General features: G+C 37.3%; 2 protein-coding genes, 4 non-coding genes and 1 pseudogene across 16 annotated transcripts in view; 1 reads left to right on the top strand and 6 right to left on the bottom strand.

Annotated features, from left to right (window-relative positions):
* The window catches only part of vps37a (VPS37A subunit of ESCRT-I), a 30,925-nt gene extending 21,119 nt beyond the window's left edge, over positions 1-9,806 (bottom strand). Inside the window, exon 1 of the mRNA XM_085162565.1 lies at positions 9,700-9,806. Coding sequence (XP_085018691.1) covers positions 9,700-9,720 — 21 coding nt within the window. The 5' untranslated portion in view covers positions 9,721-9,806. The remainder of the gene's footprint in view (positions 1-9,699) is intronic.
* LOC146516569 (small nucleolar RNA U3) lies at positions 778-992 on the top strand. Its single transcript, XR_014874788.1, has one exon. It is a non-coding gene; the product is annotated as a small nucleolar RNA U3 (small nucleolar RNA).
* On the bottom strand, positions 4,538-4,737 carry LOC146516570 (small nucleolar RNA U3; annotated as a pseudogene).
* Positions 5,901-6,116, bottom strand: LOC146516571 (small nucleolar RNA U3). Its single transcript, XR_014874799.1, has one exon. It is a non-coding gene; the product is annotated as a small nucleolar RNA U3 (small nucleolar RNA).
* On the bottom strand, positions 7,648-7,863 carry LOC146516572 (small nucleolar RNA U3). Its single transcript, XR_014874798.1, has one exon. It is a non-coding gene; the product is annotated as a small nucleolar RNA U3 (small nucleolar RNA).
* Positions 8,433-8,648, bottom strand: LOC146516574 (small nucleolar RNA U3). Its single transcript, XR_014874793.1, has one exon. It is a non-coding gene; the product is annotated as a small nucleolar RNA U3 (small nucleolar RNA).
* Positions 8,433-20,546, bottom strand: part of micu3a (mitochondrial calcium uptake 3a) — a 40,186-nt gene continuing 28,072 nt past the window's right edge. For 4 of the 11 annotated variants that reach the window (XM_085162562.1, XM_085162558.1, XM_085162560.1 and 1 more), the window contains 6 exons: positions 17,187-17,281; positions 16,901-17,072; positions 13,714-13,822; positions 13,413-13,570; positions 11,442-11,506; positions 8,433-11,039 (listed from right to left, as the gene is read on the bottom strand). In XM_085162562.1, coding sequence (XP_085018688.1) covers positions 11,033-11,039; positions 11,442-11,506; positions 13,413-13,570; positions 13,714-13,822; positions 16,901-17,072; positions 17,187-17,281 — 606 coding nt within the window. In that variant the 3' untranslated portion in view covers positions 8,433-11,032. Of the gene's footprint in view, positions 11,507-13,412; positions 13,571-13,713; positions 13,823-16,900; positions 17,073-17,186; positions 17,282-18,627; positions 18,643-20,546 lie in introns of all 11 variants that reach the window. The other 7 variants (XM_085162559.1, XM_085162561.1, XM_085162556.1 and 4 more) reach the window with 4 other exon arrangements.

Below are 20,546 nucleotides of genomic sequence, written 5' to 3' on the forward strand. Positions count from 1 at the left end.
TTGACCATTTATAACAAGCATGTGCTGAGGAAGGCTCATTCTATTGTTAATTGTTTTAACCATTCACTTCACACTGAGTTTAACTTGTTGCCCTCTGGCTGTTGTTTTAGAGTACCTGTGAGGAAGACCAAAAAACTTGAGGTTTATTTTATCCTTACTGAACCCGTCTCCTTAATGGCAAATAACTGTCTTGTGGCTTTTTGTAATTGTTTTGTTTATTCTTATTGTTGCCCTTGGTGCTATACTAATTTTGTGTTGTGGGACAATAAAATATTGAATTGAATTAAGGTCTTCTTATTGTACACCTCTGGCTGCTATTTTTAGATCACACATTATGCTCCCTTGCACTTGTGTATGTGCAGATCTTGGTTTTTAATTTCAGTAAGTGCATTGAACTTTGCATTGACAGTCTCACTCTGTGGAACAATGATGATAGCACCTCACGTAACGCATTGCCTTCAGGTTTGGAGAATGGTATCTGCAACTGCAAAATGCTGTATGTTTGGTTACAGAACCATGCAAAATGTAAAATTACATTCACTTTTTTAGATTGGATATTTTACTTTTGAGTGTCTAGGGTGCCAACCTCTGCCACACCTTGAGGTGCTGACAAAGGACACATTTTACATAGACCAGCGGTTACCAAATTTCAAACTGTATTTACGTCTCATTGTCTGAGCTAATGTTCATGTTTGACCAGCTTTGGAAGCTGAGGCAAACCATTAGTGAGAGTGACTGTCCTGGGAATCACTAGCTCTTTCTGGACATTGCTTAGCTAAGACTGTACTTTCAGTGATCATTTCTATAGTTTTTGACTTGAGAAATGTGTTTCTAGAGTGTATGGTCTTGCTAACCACGATGATTAGTTGAGATGTTCCCTTTTGAGCATGAAAGTGACAGGCAACTGTGACTTTGTCATGTGTTTTCTGTTCTTGATGACTGTTCATTGCTTGTTTTTGGAGCTTTGACAAAGGGAATGTGATCTGAGTGGTTCTAAGAAATGATTGTGTCAAAACACTAAAAGCACAGGTACAATCAAGTTTCTTCATGTGTAAGTAAAATTTAGTGGTTGTATTAACTAAAAAACCAACAAATGGTTATTTTAGGGACTTTAAAAAATTTTCTTTTTTTTAGTGAGTGACAGAGACGAGTCTGTTGAAGAAGAATTTCTTAAACTTGGACTAAATGTTGTCAGTCTACCAGCTCTTCCAGCAAACTTTTTTTTGAGAATGCAATTTATTAAAAACAAGGCTTAAACAGAAACAGGCTGTTTACAGCTGATCAAAAGTTTAGGACCACAACTCCAAAAAAAAAACAAACAACCTGTAACCCCATTGTCTCTCTAAACTAGCAGAATTCAAATAAACCTTGACTTCAGGTGCATAATTCTTGTTTTTTATCTTTTTTTTGTTGGGTGTGTTTTTTGTCATTGATGAATGTTCATTACTTCTTTTCAGAGCTTTGACAAAGGGAATATGATCTGAGTGGTTATAGGAAATGCTTTAAATATGTTTCACCAAGCTGAGGTTATAGCACTAAAAACACAGGTACAATCATCCCATGCAAGGTAGTTCATATGGAAATGGAATTCAGTAGTCACCACTTGTATCGCATGCAAAATGTGGACTCTGTCATCAGAGCCAGATGGTAGAAACCTACAGATGTTTGTTGGTTTGGTGCTCAACTCTAATCACTAAAACAAAGCAGATTTTAAAAGCAGGTTCGGGGGCTTTTCTGTTATCATTAATCCACACCTTATTCACAGCAATGACTTTGTCACTCATGGTTCAGAAGTAAAGGCAATAATTACGTATTATGTATTATTGCTTGGCATAATAAAGAAGTTAAAAATAAGAATAAAGACTTACTGAACCAAATTAGATTTTCTTTACTAGTTTTTTCAGGAAGTCTTTTTCAACATTCTTCCTTTCCAATATATACTTCCATGAATTGGTTTTCAAAGGACTTCACAATTAACGATGACTGCTACCACAGCATTATATTAACATCACCCTTGCCATACACATTTATTTTTTTTTATTTTTGCTTTTTTTTTCTCAAAAGCAAATTGTTTCTCTAGTAACATGTTTACCATAGCAACAGCTCTTCTTGTGATGCATGCTCAATCATCCAGGTAAGTAAATTCCAAAGGTTGATTCTGCTCACATCCATACAAATTCTGCCATTTATCTGGACCCAGGTCACCTCAAGCTTGGTCTCAGTTAATAGTTTATTGGATAATTTCTGCTTGGCACTGACCTTTATTTGACCATTTAAAACTAGAAATCACCAGGGGGGAAAACCCCCAAAACAACAAACAAGCCTTTTAATGTTAAACAGGACTTCCCCTCTTTTCAAATTCACATCTTCACTGAGCCACAAGGAAGCATTGATCAGTAATCAACCACCAAGAACACATTAAGCAAATCATTATTCCCTGTGTTTTACACACTCAGAAAAGAACCACAACTCATCATTGCAGATTGCAATACCATACAATTTTGAAACACAGATCTCAAATGAAAACTTATTTCCATGAAGTACAGCCTTACAAGAAAACTGTGGACGGACAGACCAGGTCATTATGAGGACGCATATTCTCACTTAGGGTTGTGAGGGCAATTTAAACCGTGTGTCTATGATGAATGAGCATAATGGTAACTTATTTACATTTAATCTCATTTAAAAACACTGTAAAGTTTTAAAAAAAAAAGTTCACTTCTGTCACTTATTGCAAAAAGTAAAAACACTTTCTCCTTATTAACTTAATGCCTTGAAAGAATCATCACGGTTCATCATTACATTTCACCGCACACTAAAGAAATGCATTTGTCAAATCACAAGCAATACCAGACAATCTAACAAGCCATTTGCAAGATGGTTTTACCTCTGCTGCAAAACAACCACCTAATGAGTGAACAAAACAATAATGATGTTCACTAACATCCTCTCATGTAATGGAGGTGGCTCTCTTTTTACCTGGCTACATCACTATGATAACTTATGCTTTTCACTAATAACTTAACTCGCAATTTTTTCTACAGTCCACTTATATGGATTCTCTGCTTCAGAAATACATTACATTAGAATTGTAGCATGGTTGTACAGTGGCTAGCATGGTAGTTAGCACTAGTCTAAGAGCAAGAAGGTCCTGAGGTTGACTCCACCATCTGGAGAAGCTTTCTGTGTGGAGTTGCATGTTCTCCCTGGGTACTCTGGCTTCCTCCCACAGTCCAAAGACATCCAGATATTGGGGTAAGGTTAACTGGCCATTCTAAATTGTCCATAGGTTTGAATGTGAGTGAGAATGGTTGTCTGTCTCTCTGTGTTAGCTCTATGACAGACTGGTAACCTGACAGCTGGGATAATATTTATATTATCCCAGCTATTATTTATAAATGGAAGAGAATGGATGGATAATTGGAGTTCCAAAAAAGCCTTGTCCTCTGGAATATAAAAAAATATATATTCTTTTCTGAGTGGTTACCAAAACTGTTTAAAAGAATCTGAATATATATCCCCAAGTAAATACACAATTTCCTTAGAGATTATTAAAGTATTCTGATTCTGATTGAAATAAGAGGCAGTAGATTTAATAACTATAGTTTTATGATCTTGAAAGGAGGCTGGCAAAGATGAAACATTTCAGTTAAAGATGGTTTAAAATCTTTTGGAAACTTCACTCATCCATAAATACACTTTTCTGTTACATGTTAAACATCTTAAAAACTTCCAGTCTGTAGGTGTCTAGGTTGCTAAGCTCTGCCCCATCTAAAGGTGACACAGTGCACATTTTGTTTTTTTTAAGGTCAGCCTAATCACCATTTTTCAAAATAATCATCGAACATGTTCACTTGAGACTGTCCATCTTGTCATAATGTCCAGGTAATTGTTTGTTCAAATCACAATGGCCATAGTTGCACTTTGAAATTTCGTAATGCTACTCCATGTAAAATGTGAACTTTGTCACCACCTTGAGGTGAGGCAGAGGGTAGCACCCTAGACACTCAAAAGCAAAATATTCAATCGAAAGAATTAATGTAATTTTACTCTTGGCATGGCTGCGTAATTGACTTTCAATTGACTCTGATTGTCAATAACAGACAACACATGAAATAAAACTGTCTATCAGCTTCATGCTCCTCCAGTCTATGTAAAAAACACTGTACAAACATGTAAGAGAGAATGACAGCACTAAATAAAAGAAAAAAAATAACAGGTAGGAGGGATGGTAAATAAAGGTTACATGACAATGACTTCATGAAAAAGACTATTTGTTTCAGGTTGAAAAGATTCAAAAGGTTCATGTCTCTGAGTCATTAAGAAGTAAGACTGTGTAAAAGCACATGGATAACATTTAAGGATGTATAACCTTTTCTTTCCAATTTACTAACCTGACACTCCGACAGTCCTCAATCCTCTTAAGATTTCAGTGCAACAACCAAGATGACTTTTTGCTAAAGTAATGGTTTCTGTAAAAGAAAGTTTAAACACAAGCATCCAGGAAAACAATTAAACCACACTTTACTACTTTTTAAACACTCTGATCGTGTTCCCTTCCTCAGTGCTCAGCAAAGAGCAATCATCAATGTGTATGAAATGAATCATTATTCTCCACCAGCTTCATGCTCAGAAGGAAACATCGTGACTCATCATCGTGGTTAGCGAGACAGTACATTTGTGAAACACATTTCTCAAGTCAGAAACTATAGAACTGATCCCTGAAAGTATAGTCTTAGTGTGTTCACATGTGTAAACTACATGTGGTTTTCAGTAAAGTCTTCATCAGTCGGGGTTCTTCTCTGCTATTCAATAACCTTGTGCAGTTGCCATGTCTTGTCCAATCATCTGTGTTTATGCAAAGAACATAAATACAGAGGATGAAAGGAGACAGAGGAGCAAAGACTGTGCGCATTAGAGGAGCTGCGTAAATCTGCTGTTTGATGAAACCAGAGCAACACACTAGACACAGAGGAGAGACAATACTAATGTTGGTCAATCCTCTTGCTCCATAACACTGAGACATGCCTCTGAGAACTACCTCTAGTGTGTAGGATGGAAAGGGATGGGACTTGATATTTATGTTTTAGCAGCGTGTTAAGCAGATGTTTTGAAACAGTGCTACAAAGTGTAGTTCGAAACACCCGTGTTACATGACCATAAGTAATATAGGTTTTGGTGCGCTTTACCCCAGTTTCAACTGCTGGCTTAGTTTCTGCTTAAATGTTTGACTAGCAGAGTGCAGAACAAAACAGATAACAACATAAATTCCTTGAAATGTTGAAAGTCATCAACACCAGCAGCAGAAGCAAAGGACAGTTTGCTGATGCAGCTGTGGAGGTCAAAAAATAGCCCACGGCTGCATCTGTTCCAAGGACACATGATCCTTTAGATTGGAAAGAATGATAAGTCATATATCCTCATAGGGGTTAGCCTACCTATGTATACTTGCAGCGTTTCCAAGGCTGAAGAGGTAAACTGCCCAAAAAGACACTAACTGAACCGCGAAATATGTTAAACATGACAAATGTAGACATTTGATTTTCTCTTGTTCATCTTCATTTTCCATCAGCATAATTAGCAACATTCGTTCACACTTAATGCCACCGTAGTTGAAAGATCTTTTACAAAGCTTACTGGGGCCTACTCAGCCCACATACAAAGTAGCAGGCATTTAAATCTACTGAAGATATGAAAAACATGTTGATCATTAATAATTTGGTATAATAAGTATCACCGGTTTTGAACTGTGCAAGGCGATTTCACAGAAGTGCCACTGAGAAGTGACATTAAGGAAAGGCTCAGATTGCCATCTTTAAGGAACAGTGTATTAACACTGCATAATACTACTATAACAGTGTATAAACCAATCATTAAGCTTAACTTAAACAGTTTCAGTAACCACTCTGATCATATTCCCTTCCTCATTACTCCACAAGGAAGTAAAGACCAGTCATCAATGATAAAGAATGTATGAAATGAATCATTATTCTCTATCCGCTTCACGCTCAGAAAGGAATATCACGACTCTTCATCGTGGTTAGCGAGACCATACACTTTAGAAACACATTCCTCAAGTTAGAAACTATAGAAATGATCCCTGAAAGTATAGTCTTAGTGTGCTAATATCAGAAAACTGCATCTGCTTTTCTGTGAAGTCTTCATCACTCAGGGTTCCTCTCTGACTTTCAATAAGCTCCGCCTGTTATCATGATTTGGCCAATCATCTGTGTTTATGCAAATAATACTGTGTAGCACATCCAATCACTGGATACCTCTAACAATACTGATGGCAAACATACAAGAGAGAACGGCCAGACTAACAGATCAACTTTATAAAAGTTTTTAGGGAACATGACAACAAAAGTGTGATGGTTGCGACATTCAGTTGAAACTGAAAAGATCCAAAAGCCCTGCCTCTCACTCACTGACAAATTAGACAGATTGTGTAAGTGTCCCTCAAACATTAAGTACAAAAAATATAAGGTGGTTTAGCAATCTGAGTACATAAATAGACTGTGCTAACTTGCAGGTTCCTTCACATACAGACAGATTATTAGACAACAGAGAGACACAGCTGCCCCGACTACTGATATTTTTAACTTATAGAATAGAATAGAATTAGAATTCAACTTTATTGTCATTGCACATGCACAGGTACAGGGCAACGAAATGCAGTTTGCATCCATCCAGAAGTGCTTTAGTGATATAGATATATTATAAAGTATAGTATATATTACTTATAGTATAGTAAGTAATATATTATAAAGTTGGCTCATGATTTATGAAGTGAGTGCATCATGAATGTGTTTATTATGAATTCTTTAATTGTAGTATAATAAGCGTAACTAAACATAAAAAGTATAACTACACATCTTTTACACATACATGTTCTGAAATTGTTTTTGTAGACCTGGAATTTAAATGTGCTTTTTTTTTGTTCTATGTACAATAAACAAACACATGACTGGACAAAAAGGTTTGATTTGATTCTCACTTCATGTTTGAGTTTTTTTTTTTTAACTTCCAATAAAAAAATAATTTCACATGTTTCAGTGGGCTGAATCTATTACTTGAATATCTCAGTAAAGCCTGCAGGTAATCAGTCTGCTAAAGTAGAACTGGGTATTCTTTTATTATCAGTACGGATTCAGCTAGTGTGGTCTGGCTCGATGCTGAAGGCCTTGGATTTGTCCTCCTCCTTGTGTAATTTGTTCTTAATTTGTTTTTGGGGGAATGTTTTTGTTTGTTTGTTTGTTTGTTTTTTCTGTTGTCTATATAAATTCGGTTTTGTTGCCGGAATATATTTTCCTTCCTACACAAAATGCAGCAGTGTCGAAACATCTGTAAGAAAGATTATTGGGATCTATTCAGTCTACATACAAAGTAGGTGACAATAAAATCCATAAAACTCATTGTTTATCTCAAAAATGACATGACAATCATGTGTTGATAAGAATTATTGATACGTTTGTATGATAAGAAGCCCTGTTTTATATTTTAAAAGTACTGGCTGTACGGTGGTTTCACAAACTGGTGTTAACAAAAAGAATGAAGACAACACTTGTATGTAATGTTTGTTGCTGCCACAGGAAACCATCCCCGCTGAAAACATAGCTTCTTATGATTTCTTTTGTACCTACTGTAACCACTCTGATCATATTCCCTTCCTCATTACTCCACAAGGAAGTAAAGACCGGTCATCAATGACAGAGAACATATGAACAGAACCATTATTCTCTATCCGCTTCACGCTCAGAAAGGAATATCACGACTCATCATCGTGGTTAGCGAGACCATACACTTTAGAAACACATTCCTCAAGTTAGAAACTATAGAAATGATCCCTGAAAGTATAGTCTTAATGCATTTACATGTGGAAACTGCATGTGCTTTTCTGTAAAGTCTTCCGCACTCAGGGTTCCTCTTTGACATTTAATACGCTCCGCCTGTTACCATGTTTTGGCCAATCAACTGTGTTTATGCAAATAATACTATGTAGCACATCCAATCACTGGATACCTCTAACAATACTGACAGCAAATGTACAAGAGAGAACGGCCAGACTAACAGATCAATTTTATAAAAGTTATTAGGGAACATGACGTGTAAATAAAGGTTACAAAAGTGACTTTGTGATAGTGGCGACATTCTGTTGAAGCGGAAAAGATTCAAAAGGCCAGTCTCTCTCACTCACTGACAACTAAGATAGATTGTGTAAATGTCCCTCAAAAACGAGGGACTTTTTTATGCACAATTTAAGTACACATGACTTGACAAAAGGGCTAACTTGAGACTTGTTCTAGAAATGAGGTAAACTGTTTCAAAACTTTGAGATCACGCTGCTACTTGGACATTTTTCACAGCTAAAGACAAATATTACTAAAGTTAGATAGTTCTATAATATGTATAACTTTTGCACACTATTCGTAACCACTCTGATCATATTCCCTTCCTCATTACTCCACAAGGAAGTAAAGACCGGTCATCAATGATAAAGAACGTATGAACTGAATCATTATTCTCTATCCGCTTCACGCTCAGAAGGGAATATCACGACTCTTCATCGTGGTTAGCGAGACCAAACACTTTAGAAACACATTTCTCAAGTTAGAAACTATAGAAATGATCCCTGAAAGTATAGTCTTAACGAAAAGCTGGGTCGAAGCAAGAGGTGATTCTCGGGAACGCCGTTCTCACTCAAGGTTTCAACTGTTAAACATGACCTAAACGATCAGTCCGCGAGGAGTTAGTAGACTATAACTTTTACAGAGCTACGATTATGCAAGTAAATCTAAAAGTGTGGCTAAAGCTGTTTATTTAAGTTTTAAAATCCAGTTTCCAGTCCCACAATGCTTTGCGAAAGCAGTCGATACGTCACTATACGAATTTATTTATTTTCACTCAAAAATCTGTAACAACCGTTATTTTTATTGTTTCCCTGAAATATGAAGTTGTGAATAACATAAAAATTGAAAGAAACAATGCGTTGATCATGGAAATAGCAGTAACTTTAAGTTTAAATAAATGTTGTGTGGTGCATCGCTTATTATACTCCTGACATGAATCTGGCAAAGAGGAAGCGTTCCGCTTAGAAACAACTATTACAATTTGTTTAATTAAAAAAAGTTTAAACTCGAAACAATTGGTTAAAATATTAACGATACACAAATCACAAAAAAGAGACACGTCTATTGTTTTTTCTTCTGTAATATAAGACGTCGAATCTGTACATGTAGCACCGCAGCTACCCTTGTTACGACACACGAGGGCAGCATTTCATTGGCTAACAGAGTTTAATCGTCACGCGATATTCAATGTTTAAAAGACTGCCAAAACTTATATTTTGGTTAACTTTTGCTTAAAATAATAAAAATCAAAACAACCCCGTTACCTTAGTACACAACATCCTAGAAAAACTCACTAGGCGTCGAATGACTTCAACACAGACGCCTAACTTTAACTGAAAAAGCTAGGTGAAATAGTTTCACCTGCAACTAAAAGCAACTCACTAAGGGCGAAAACTAAAATAAAAGTGCGCCACAAAAGGCTCAGTCGACAGTATTTTTAACTACATTTTAAACAGGCTGTAGCTAATTATCGGCTAACATAAATGTTTTCACCCAGAGACACCACGCCTCCATCTCAATTTTCTTTCTATAAAAATATTTTTAATTACTTTTGAAACAAACTACTCACCAGCATGTTGTCCAGCAGCATATTCGCTTTGTCTTAAAGAAACAGTCTCAATTTTTAAACGCTTTAAAATAAAGCCAGATAGCCAGGAGACTCCCCAGTTATTAACGTTTTGTTTTGTTGCGCATGCTCAGGGACAGAGAGGAATTCCGCGTGTTTTCTTAAAATAGTTTATTCGTGCATGAAATTAATTAAACAAACGCACTCGTTACATATATATGATCGTTTTAAATATCAGAACAATTTATAATACATTAAGACAATTCAACTTGATGTTCCAATTATCAGACATATGTCATGCTAAGACAACGTGTAGTCATCAATGCATACGTTTTGTAGTTGAAATTAAAAGCTCAAAAACTCGTGAATTGCTTTGGAAAAGGGGGTGGATCAAATGCACCTATGTGTGCATCTACTTATGAATACTAGAAAACCAGGAAACACGAAAGAGGCAAAAACATTCACCCCGAAAAAATATTGAAATACATTTTTCATACCAAGACCTGCTGTAGTATTAAGATAATAAAGCATTCCTAACCGCAACAGTAGTGTGAGTCATACCGTTTGTGCAACAAAAAGTAAGGGGTTAGATGGAACTACTGCTTAACATAATATAAATGAGTTGAGGACATTACATATCCACAACATATTCAATTAATTATATAGTTTCAGCAACATGCAATTTTCATATTGTATAACTGTTATCAGTTTTATATGGATGTTACTTTAATCCCCTAGAACTCATTTAAAGATTCTTGTGCTCCTATAGATTGCAGTGCTGTAGCAAACAAAACAAAACAAGTTTTTAATAAATGCAATAATTAAAGTAAAGAAAGCAACTTTTGGGCCTCTAGATTTCAGGGTGTCAGTGTTAACCAAAAGTTCTCCTCCTTATTACAAAAAACAAAATGACAAAGTTCCCACCATTGTGGAGGTATCTCGTTAGAACAGACATTAAATTTCTATCGTAACATAACAACATTTAACTACATGTAAATCATACCCAGGATAACTGACATCAGATCAATGGATGGATGGATGACTGGAAACAGGGCAACAAAAAATAAATAAAAAAAGAATGACACTTGCTTATTATCATCACAGAGAGAATCAGTCGGCTTTGTGCGGTCATGCTTGCAGTAATCACATATGTACAGTCTGAAAGTCGATGGGAGAACCGCTCCACAAATACTGTCTCCTCCTGATTAATTAACGTCGAAGCTCCGTCAGATTTTGTCCACTCTCTATGGCTCCTTGTACCTCCTCCACAGCAGGTGCACCTGTCTCCGAGCCTCAGAGCGAACACATCTGGAGAAGGAGGTGTGCTGTCGGCCCTTCACCTGGTAACCACAGGGCAATCAGACGCAGTTCACTTCAACAACTCACTACCTTTAAATTTTTTTCAAAATGTACAGTCAACTAAAAAATGGCAACTACTGGGACACAGTGGCAGTTTTTTAAAGCATCACAGTGGAGTAAAATGCCCTCAGATCTTACTGAAGATATTCAGCAACCTACTGCTCCTACTCTTACACATACAGGTTCACAAAATATTGTACAGTATACTCTATGAATTATATGAAAACCCATTCTGTAGATACATTGTAATAAGACTAAACAGTTTAGGTGAATCAGACACGCAAAAGAAGTCATAATCCAGACTGAATTCAAGTCAAGAAACTACCTGCAACTCTAGAAATAACAACGAACAAACTCCTTGAACTGTAGCTGTTAGTGATACTTATCTGCTAGCCAGCTCCTTCTTCAGACAGGACCTGAAGGAGGTAGCACGCTCCACAGCTTTATAGCCCTGAGATGTGTGTAGACAGCCAGAGTGAGGCAGGAAGACAGGAAAACAATCGCAAAAGTGGTGGGCACATGGAAGGTGAGAAAAACAAAAGTATAAGTGTGGTAAATTCATAATAATAGGAAAAAAAGCATGGGTTAGAAAGGAGACGAAGAGAGAGGTACATCAGCAAAGTAAGGACAAAAGAGAACACTGTTAAAAAGCCAAGACAGTGAGGCCAAGACAGCATCAAAAAGGACATACGGGACCATATAAAGTGCAACATCCAGGCCTACAGTGGTGCCAAGTTTATTATCACATGTAAAACCTCTGTAGAAAAAAAAGGATCTGAGCAGTGTTATTGCATCAAAATCCACCACTGGGGGGCAGTATGGCCTTTTCTGACAGCATCACCAAATTGCTTATAGGTGATTTCCAACCCACAAGCCTGCAAATTATCTTCCATTTCATATTTTTTTGTGACATTTCTGATGCTTACTAAATGTCTTTCATCAATATTTTTTAACCCTGTTATCATGTGTGTATGTTAAATGCATTTTTCTTTTGTTTTGGGTAACTGTTGATTTACCTTAACTACTTGACTGCAACTGAAGAGCACAAACAGTCATGAGTAAAGGATGGCTTAGTTGTACCAGCAGAACTTCTTCTACAAAAAAGGTTTAAGAAACAGCTGAATAACAATAATACTTGTAGTTTTGGATTTCCTGTTTTTTTGTTACTCTGTGACACTAAATCCTGGCACAGGTAAAGACTGATTTGTTATTCTATAATGAAACAGGCAACAAGAAGCTCCCATGTTTTAAATTTCAGCTCTTCTTTTTTGAATCTAAAATGCTCAAGAAATAACACATCCTGTAGTTTTAAATCCCTGTAATTTGTTTATGTGGCTAACTTTGAAATTGTAACTTCACCTCGACCAAGTTTTTGGGTAATGCTGGATGTCAGAGTTTATACTTGAGAACCCAGATGCTATGACTACACTGTTCTTCTGGTCCTCTGGGTGCCACCAAAACAGCTTTGACCCACTAAAGCAAGGCGTGCACACAACCCGGTATCATGGCATAGCGTGTAATAGACACGCCGGTCCACAGTGTCCATTTCACACTTTGCCTCTCCAAAGCGTGAAATGGACACGCATGCAGAAGCTGCAGTAAGCTGCAGTACCAGTAGAGGGAGATATTTCATTTCAGGCCAACATGAAAATAATCAAAGTAAAGCATTTAAAGAGACATTACTAATGCATTCATGAGCAAATACAAATTAGCCACCTAGCTTAATAATTTCTGGCATAGTGGGAGCCTAGAATGTACTTTATACCTTTCTTGGTCACTGTGGACTTTATGGCATTACATATATTTTCTCCCCTTGTTGCAACTTGCGTCTCCATTTCACGCTTTAGAGAGGTAAAGTGTGAACTGGACACAGCAGACCAGTGTGTCTATTACACGCTTTGCTGTCATAGGCTGTGAAGGTGCCTCGTGGTATCTGGAAGTTTAGCAGCAGATCTTTTAGGTTCTGTAGGTTGTTTGTGTTAATGGAGTATGTGCCCATGTGCCCATGTGCGGTTCAGTAGGGCTCAGGCATGCTACACATGTACAGTTCATCTGTAGTTTACATCTGGCCATAGAACTCCCAAACTATAGCTGCCTTTGGGTGCTCAGTACTCAGGCAGAGTATAAGGCAACTGGTCAAGTGGGAGTACACCCTAAATCTTAATGAGAAACCTGTCTCTTTGTAAGTGCTCTGGAACCCACTTGACCTCAGACCTTTCTGCGAAGGGAGGTATATTTCTCAAAAGTGGTTCCTTTTTCGTGTCCTGGTGACTGGCTGTGCTTCAAACTTTTTCTAAACAAAGATTTTTCAGTTGGAGCTGAGTGCACTTTTTCTCAAAAAGAAGGAAGTTCTTTACCCTGGCTCCCCTGTGCAGCCGGTCCTTCATAATACCAATGAACTCTTTGTAGGAGAGCTGGTCATCGTGATCGACATCGAAGATCTTGAAGATGGTGTTTACAAGGTGACGTGTCAGCTTGAGCCCTGTGGCCACATACACCGCTCTGGCAAACTCATCTATCAGGGGAGAAAGTAAAAATGACTTTGATCATTTGTCTAAGTGCAGCTGAGTGAAAAACCTGAAGGAGAAAACACAGCATCAGTGAGTGTAAGCAGAGACCTTCAGTGCGCGCATTTCAAGCTCAATACAGTTTTAATACCTTGTCCAATGGAGCGTGAAGCAAAGTTATACATCTGCATGGCAATGGCAAAGTCTTCAAGGTTGTTGAGAAACTGGAAGAAGGATCTGAACTCATCAAAGGTGATTCCCTGAAACACAAGTAGAAACAGTTAACAAAACAACTGCAGGGAGAGGTACTGGACAGAAAGAAGCTTGGAAATGACAAATATTGTTTGAGCGAGACTGTGAAGGTGCATTTAAGTGGCGTGCATACAGCATTCCTCAAAGTGCATCTAGTCATCTGTCTGAAAAATTAAAAAGCTAAATGATCATTCAAGCGATTCCATGACATGGCCTCATGAAGGACGTAAGAAGTCATTCATGGGGTTAACCATCGTATGTGTGTATGATGTGGAAGATTTTTCGTTTTCCTCAGTGGCTTTGGCTTAATTCTCAAATTACAGCTAAAGTTCGTATGAGAAATCTTTTACAGCATTTTGTTACTCAGAAAAAGCTGCTCTCTATACAGTGGCATTTTCAAATGTTTCAATACAATTTGGCAAATCACTAAGCAGAACACTTATTGATTTTTGGAATAAAAAAATCTTTTCATTTTTTACTGTATAAAATGTTGTGTTGACTCATCACATGCAGAATAGTCCAGCTAATTGTCCACATGTTTAGGTCAGTAGTGTAAGTAATAAGAGTAAGTGTAAGCAGTGTTGGGAAGGTTACTTTTAAAATGTATTCCACTACAGATTACAGAATACATGCCCCAAAATGTATTCTGTAACGTATTCTGAATACTTTGGATTACCTATTATATTATCATGCTTTTTTACAACTACATGAATGTACTATTGCTGTGTGATTTATTACTTTTACTGAAGGTTACTTGCCATACCAATACCAACCAGATGTTTAAATCTTAATATAAAACGAGTAACAGTAGGTTGGACATTAGGTAAGGCTGCACTTTTTGCAGCGATCTCGTATAGAAAACTATTCCGCGCGTATATAAAACAGGTCCACGGCTCTGAATCGTAGTAAAGGGACCTCTGGCTAATACGTCAGGTTTGTGTCGGGCTCGTAGCCAAAAAATTGCTTTACTTTGTTGTCTGGGTCAACTTTGCAAGCGAGAGACAGAGAGAGGCGTTGAAAGGCTGCTCCAATGGAACTTATTGTTTCTGAGAAAAACATGAAAAAAGTGTACAGTCGAGTCTTAATAGCTTACTTACAACTGGGCTCGTCAGACACTCTTTTTGGCTGCAGTGGTTATTATGATATTTACATCCTTCCAGCTCCCGTTTCTGCTCGGTGACAACTCGTACTTTTCCTTTTTCTCCCTCCCTCACGCTCACAAACACATAACGGGTATGGCAGTTCATTCTCCCTGCAGCACGGACTACACTGCCCATGAGGCTACATTCTTTAGGGCTATGCCTGTAACACTCTGCCTATTGCCTTCATATTAAATCATTTTTGTGAATAATTTTTAAAAATATTTCTTCACGTCATTATGCAGGCTGCAAGTAGGGGTGACATGGGCCGCGAGATTGAGACGCAGGCATTAGAGCCTCTTAATGCGTGTTTTGTTTGGGGCGTGGAAACCAAGCCGAACATATGAAACAGGAAAATACCGCCGTGTAATCCTTTTATTTCAACAAAATAACTGTATTCTAAATACCACCTTTTAAAACGGTAACTGTAACAGAATACAGTTACTCATATTTTGTATTTTAAATACGTAACGGCGGTACATGTATTCCGTTACTCCCCAACACTGAGTGTAAGAGATTTTATGTGTTTTTTCTGTCTCTGCCCATTAAAATGGAGCTACCATAAAATGAGAGACTCTTCAATTCTCTAATTGTGAGAAAACAGACAAACAAATTCAGCAGAGGATCAGATGATTCTTTCTACTACAAAAGATTTTCAGTTTTATTCTGTTCATTGTATAGTGCTGTGTTGTCAGTCAGTTTTTTCTTATGTGCTATGCAAATGTATAGGCGCTCTTTTGCTTTACAAAGTAGAATGTAAAACACTGCGCCCCTGAAATCAGCATGTGAATAGATTCACTAGGACATGCTGTAGTTGTCACTAATCCTTGGAAAAAATATTAGCCTTGTACTGTTGGCACTCAGTGTCAGAGACACATGAATTGTGCAGGTTAACTATAGTGTTTTTCTGCATGCATGAGCTGTTTCAGGAAATGCATTTTTTCAGCTTCTGTGACCTTCAGATATGTTTGGCGAAATATACCAAAGCAGTTGAAAAAAACAGTAAAACACATTGCAGTGTTTCATCTCCGTAAAGTAGCATAAAGTGAAAACCAATTGGAATTTACAGTCTAATTGTTGGGATGGCATGTGTTCATATATTGAGCATTCACCCAGCACTAACAAAGGATATAAAGGATATTGTGTATTTCATATAATGAATAACCAAAGTCCATCTGAGCAAATGGTTGTGAGGTGCACCTCATGCTCTTTGCTGTGAACTTGCTGTAACCCTATAACAGATGCATAATTCAGAAGATAAAATATTATTAATCAAATAAATAAATGGGTTTTTTTGAATTACATGATAAAATGTAGATTAAAATACAACAGCTTGCTGTGTATCTTAACCTTGACATCGCTTATATGAAGAAAAAAAGAGAAGGTGGCAAATTAACTTAATAGCAGGATAGACTGACAGATTGTAACTGCAGGTTGTGAATTATACGAGGCAGAGACCAACCTCCTGCTTCTTCCACAGCATGAAAAGGAAAGAAGGGAGGGACAGAAATAGAGACGGGTTGCATAAGGACTACATGCCAAAGTCTAGCTAGATAGCACAGCATGATAGATAGATAGATAGATAGATAGATAGATAGATAGATAGATAGATAGATAGATAGATAGATAGATAGATAGATAGATAGATAGATAGATAGATAGATAGATAGATAGATAGATAGATAGATAGATAGATAGATAGATAGATAGATGCAACTGAAAGTGTAGTGAAATGTGTGTTTTTGTGTGTGACATGTAGTGAAGCAATTGAGCGCTCAAGTGTGGAAAGCCACAACAGCCTCAGGCAGAGACAACAGTTTGAAATTACAGGTACTCTAGATGTCTAGAAGGTAGAAGCTCCCATACAGGAAGGAAGAATTTCATTATTATTTCATTACTGATCAATGAATTGTCCAGTAAATAACTGTGCGCACATGTATACTGTACCTTTTCATCAGGTATACACTGGCGGACGTTTTCCAGATAGGCACTAATGTTTTCCACATTGGTGAATCGCAGCAGGATTTTTGCAAAGTCTTCTTCACTGATAGTCGTCATACCTTTAGAGTAAGTCAGGAACTCGATTTCCAACACCTCTGTCTGGAGGTTATCCATAAATCTGAAAACAGAAAGAAAGGACAGTAAAAAAGACAAAAAGAGAACTGTTCTATAAACCATCCACTCTGCCATGTGGTTAATACTGTTAGCGTTAGCACTCTTTCTGTTCTAGTACCTGTAGAAGTCATCAAAGGTAAGCTCTGCTTTCCCCTTCTTCCCAAAGAAATGGACCAGTAGTGTGGTGTCAATTGTGATGCTATCATCTGCTCGCTATCAAAGAGAGAGAGAGAGTGATACGAGAGACGATCAGTGACTAAATGACAAACCTTAAGCGTCATGGGTGGAGAAGGACCATCATTAGACCAACATGGCCACCGCTGTGCCAGATTAGCAGGAAGCAGGTTTCTATTGCACGTGTGCAAAACGTGCACTGGATGAGCATTACAAATTACACTACAAATGACATCACAAATTTCAGTCACAGTTATCAGCTCAGACAAACAGTCAACAGCCATCATGAAATCAAACTTACCAGTCTAGGAAGCACAATATGATGTGAAAAACATACTTCAGTCAGAAGAGCCAAATAAAAATTTACAAGCAAACTGAAGTAAAGCAGGTAAGTAAAGAAGGGAAGTCAGATTAGATCTATTGAAGAAATCATTCTCTATGCAGTCTAGACTGGTGAGTAGTGATGCTGTAGCAGTGTGAAACACAGACTGATACAATGTTAAGGAGTACTCAAGTATCAGCCCAAATAAAGAGAAGGCGGTAAGATCATAAGTCATGCCTACATTCACAGAGCCAGTGTGAAGGTAACGGTGGAGGTGAACAAGAATGCAGGAGGAAGGAAGACAACACTTGGGGTGGAGTTCATTAAGGACAGAGAAACAGACGAGGTAAGCAGAAGACATGAGAGGAAAAGAAGACTTGTGGAAGAGCAACTAAGTGCAACACAGACAAATACATGACAAAGACACACCCCATGCATTTCTCTGCAAATGCCACATTGACACACCTAACAGAACCAAAAGCAACACCAAACAAAACCCACATAAGCACAAGTGCAGAGATTTTGTGAGCCGATTCCACCTTTTTCCGTCATCAGATGTGTTTGGTTGCATATCCTTCTAGTCTCCCTTGAGTGTGTGTTGACTCTGTGACCCAGGTCATTTAAAATCCATTCAATGAGCTTTGGGTTGTTTCGACTGTTTGCTCTAGCTTTAATCTGCTGGTTAACACCTTGTTTAAAGCAAGGTGACACGATTAGGATTTTAAGCCTTTGCAGAAACTTAATCTAAGTATTTAGTTCACTATTTTCTGTTTATACACAGTAACATACTTGTATCTTTCAGAAAAAGGTGACTTTTGAGCAGTTCAAGAAATGAATCAGGCAGCACCAGGACAAAAAAGAGAGGAATTCAAATACACATCTTCTCTCTATTGACCTGTCATGCCCCACCCAGCCAACCTTCATTTCCAATCTTTCACCATGCTGAGGAATACGCAGACATAAGATTAAATAAAATCTCATGTCCTTCTAAGAAGGAGCATTTATGGCATTTCAGTCATCATCATAAATATCATCATCACCACGATGCCATTCGTGGTTCTACCTCAAGAGTAAAATCCTAAAATCCAGTGTGGGACAAGAAGAAAATGTGAAACAAGATCACACGTTTATTTAAGGGACAAAATATCAAGAGGTCTTTTTTTGTGATTGTTTGGTGTCACACAGTTAATATTCATTCAGTCAGTCAGAAATGTCTGTAAGTGAGCTGCAGTCTTTCTGATAGAGAGGAAACCATCCCCACGGATAAGAATGAAAAAAAGTGATCTTACAAAAAACAACTGATGTGACAAAAGTCATTAGAATTTTGCTGGGCATTTACCGGGCTACATTTTAGGCTTTTATTAAATTGTTGTTATGTATGAATAACCACCAACTAAAAACTCTACTGGTTAAAGTAAATCATGTTTCAATTACAGATTCTTTTGGTCATCAATGCACAATATTAACAATAAGCTGCAGGAAGATGCAGATGTTCAAGGCAGTAAAATTCTTAAATGTATGGTAGATTAAACTGGAACCACACTGGTAACTCACACAATAAAAATGTCTTATGAGAAACAAGCATTAAAAGTAAACACTGTAATAAGACCACTCTTAGCTTTTGGTCTGTTGCTGATTCACTTAAGAGTCTGGTCTTTCAGTCTTTGATTAGGGACAAAGGAAGATTTCCTTCGTGTAAACACAAGACAAACTGAAACAATTACAGACTTATCATTGCTGTGCCTAAGTTTTCTGTGTCTCATTTACTAGACGTTCTTTTCATTAAGTCTCTGATTACGGACAAACAGGACAAAATTTGTTTTGCTCTTTTATCTCTGAACTGACGCATTACTGATGTCTTTATGACACATGAGCTGTTCATACATCTAGACAGTATCCAGGTGGTGTGTCTCTGCCTCTCTTCCCTCCCACGTGGAGTTCCCTTAATTCTGTTTTGTTGTTTTGAACTCAAAACAAGGAAATCATCTTGCATTATCTTTATTCAAAACTATTGTGACTGAGGAGTTTATGTATCTGGTGGGTGTCTATTCACCGCTGCAGTGAGTTATCAGCTGTTGCACAAAGACTTGTACTAAATGTATTTCAGAAGTCTTCAAGATATATTTTGAAAAAGGATGGATCCACAGCTACAGGAAGTAAAGCCTGCAAATGAGTGGAATACACTATGTTTGGAGTGATATTTACTGAAGTGTACAAACTAGCAAGGGAAATTACTTAGATTGATTGTACACTGTGGGTGTAGGATATAACACCAGTTATCTGAGCTTTATGTTAGAAATAGAACATTAAGTTGAAAAATAATTACTAAAGCTACATTAAGAGATTTTTGACCACTACTTTGGTCACTACCAATTCCTCCATTAACTTTAATTAAGCTTTTTCACAAAAGAAGCTACCCGATGCTGCTAAAAAATGAGCTAGACCAAAGTAATAATAAAGTTGCAGTCAGATATTTTGAAATTGAAAGTAGTAGCACTGAAACAATTTGATCTAAAGTTTTGATTATTTATGTTTAGTCCATGTGGTAACCTATTTTTCACTGGATGCTGTCTTATAATGTTGTTTGATGCTAGATCATCAATAATGTGTACCCTCACCATGACCACAGACTATAAAGAAGTATATTTTAGCCAATAAATCTTATATGTTCAAGTCTCTTTAAGTGTAATCTCTTCTACCAGCCAGCACGGGGCGACTTCTTTGGTTGCTAAAAAAATCAAAACGCGTAGACATCTATGGGTAAATGGCCCTCGATTCCCCTTTCTGGATAAATTCAATGGATTATTTGCTAGCTTTGATTCTTACTGAACACAATAAGATGCTCATCTTCTAAAGTACGGCTGCAAATAGTGTCCATAAGGATGATAAAGCAAGTTGTGCCTTTGGTATCTTTCTCCATTTGGTATCTTTTGGTGTCACAGTCAAATTGTAACACCTGTAATGTCTGGTTTTCAAAAAGAT

This window comes from Neolamprologus multifasciatus, chromosome 6 (assembly GCF_963576455.1).
Source record: "Neolamprologus multifasciatus chromosome 6, fNeoMul1.2, whole genome shotgun sequence".
Taxonomy (NCBI): domain Eukaryota; kingdom Metazoa; phylum Chordata; class Actinopteri; order Cichliformes; family Cichlidae; genus Neolamprologus; species Neolamprologus multifasciatus.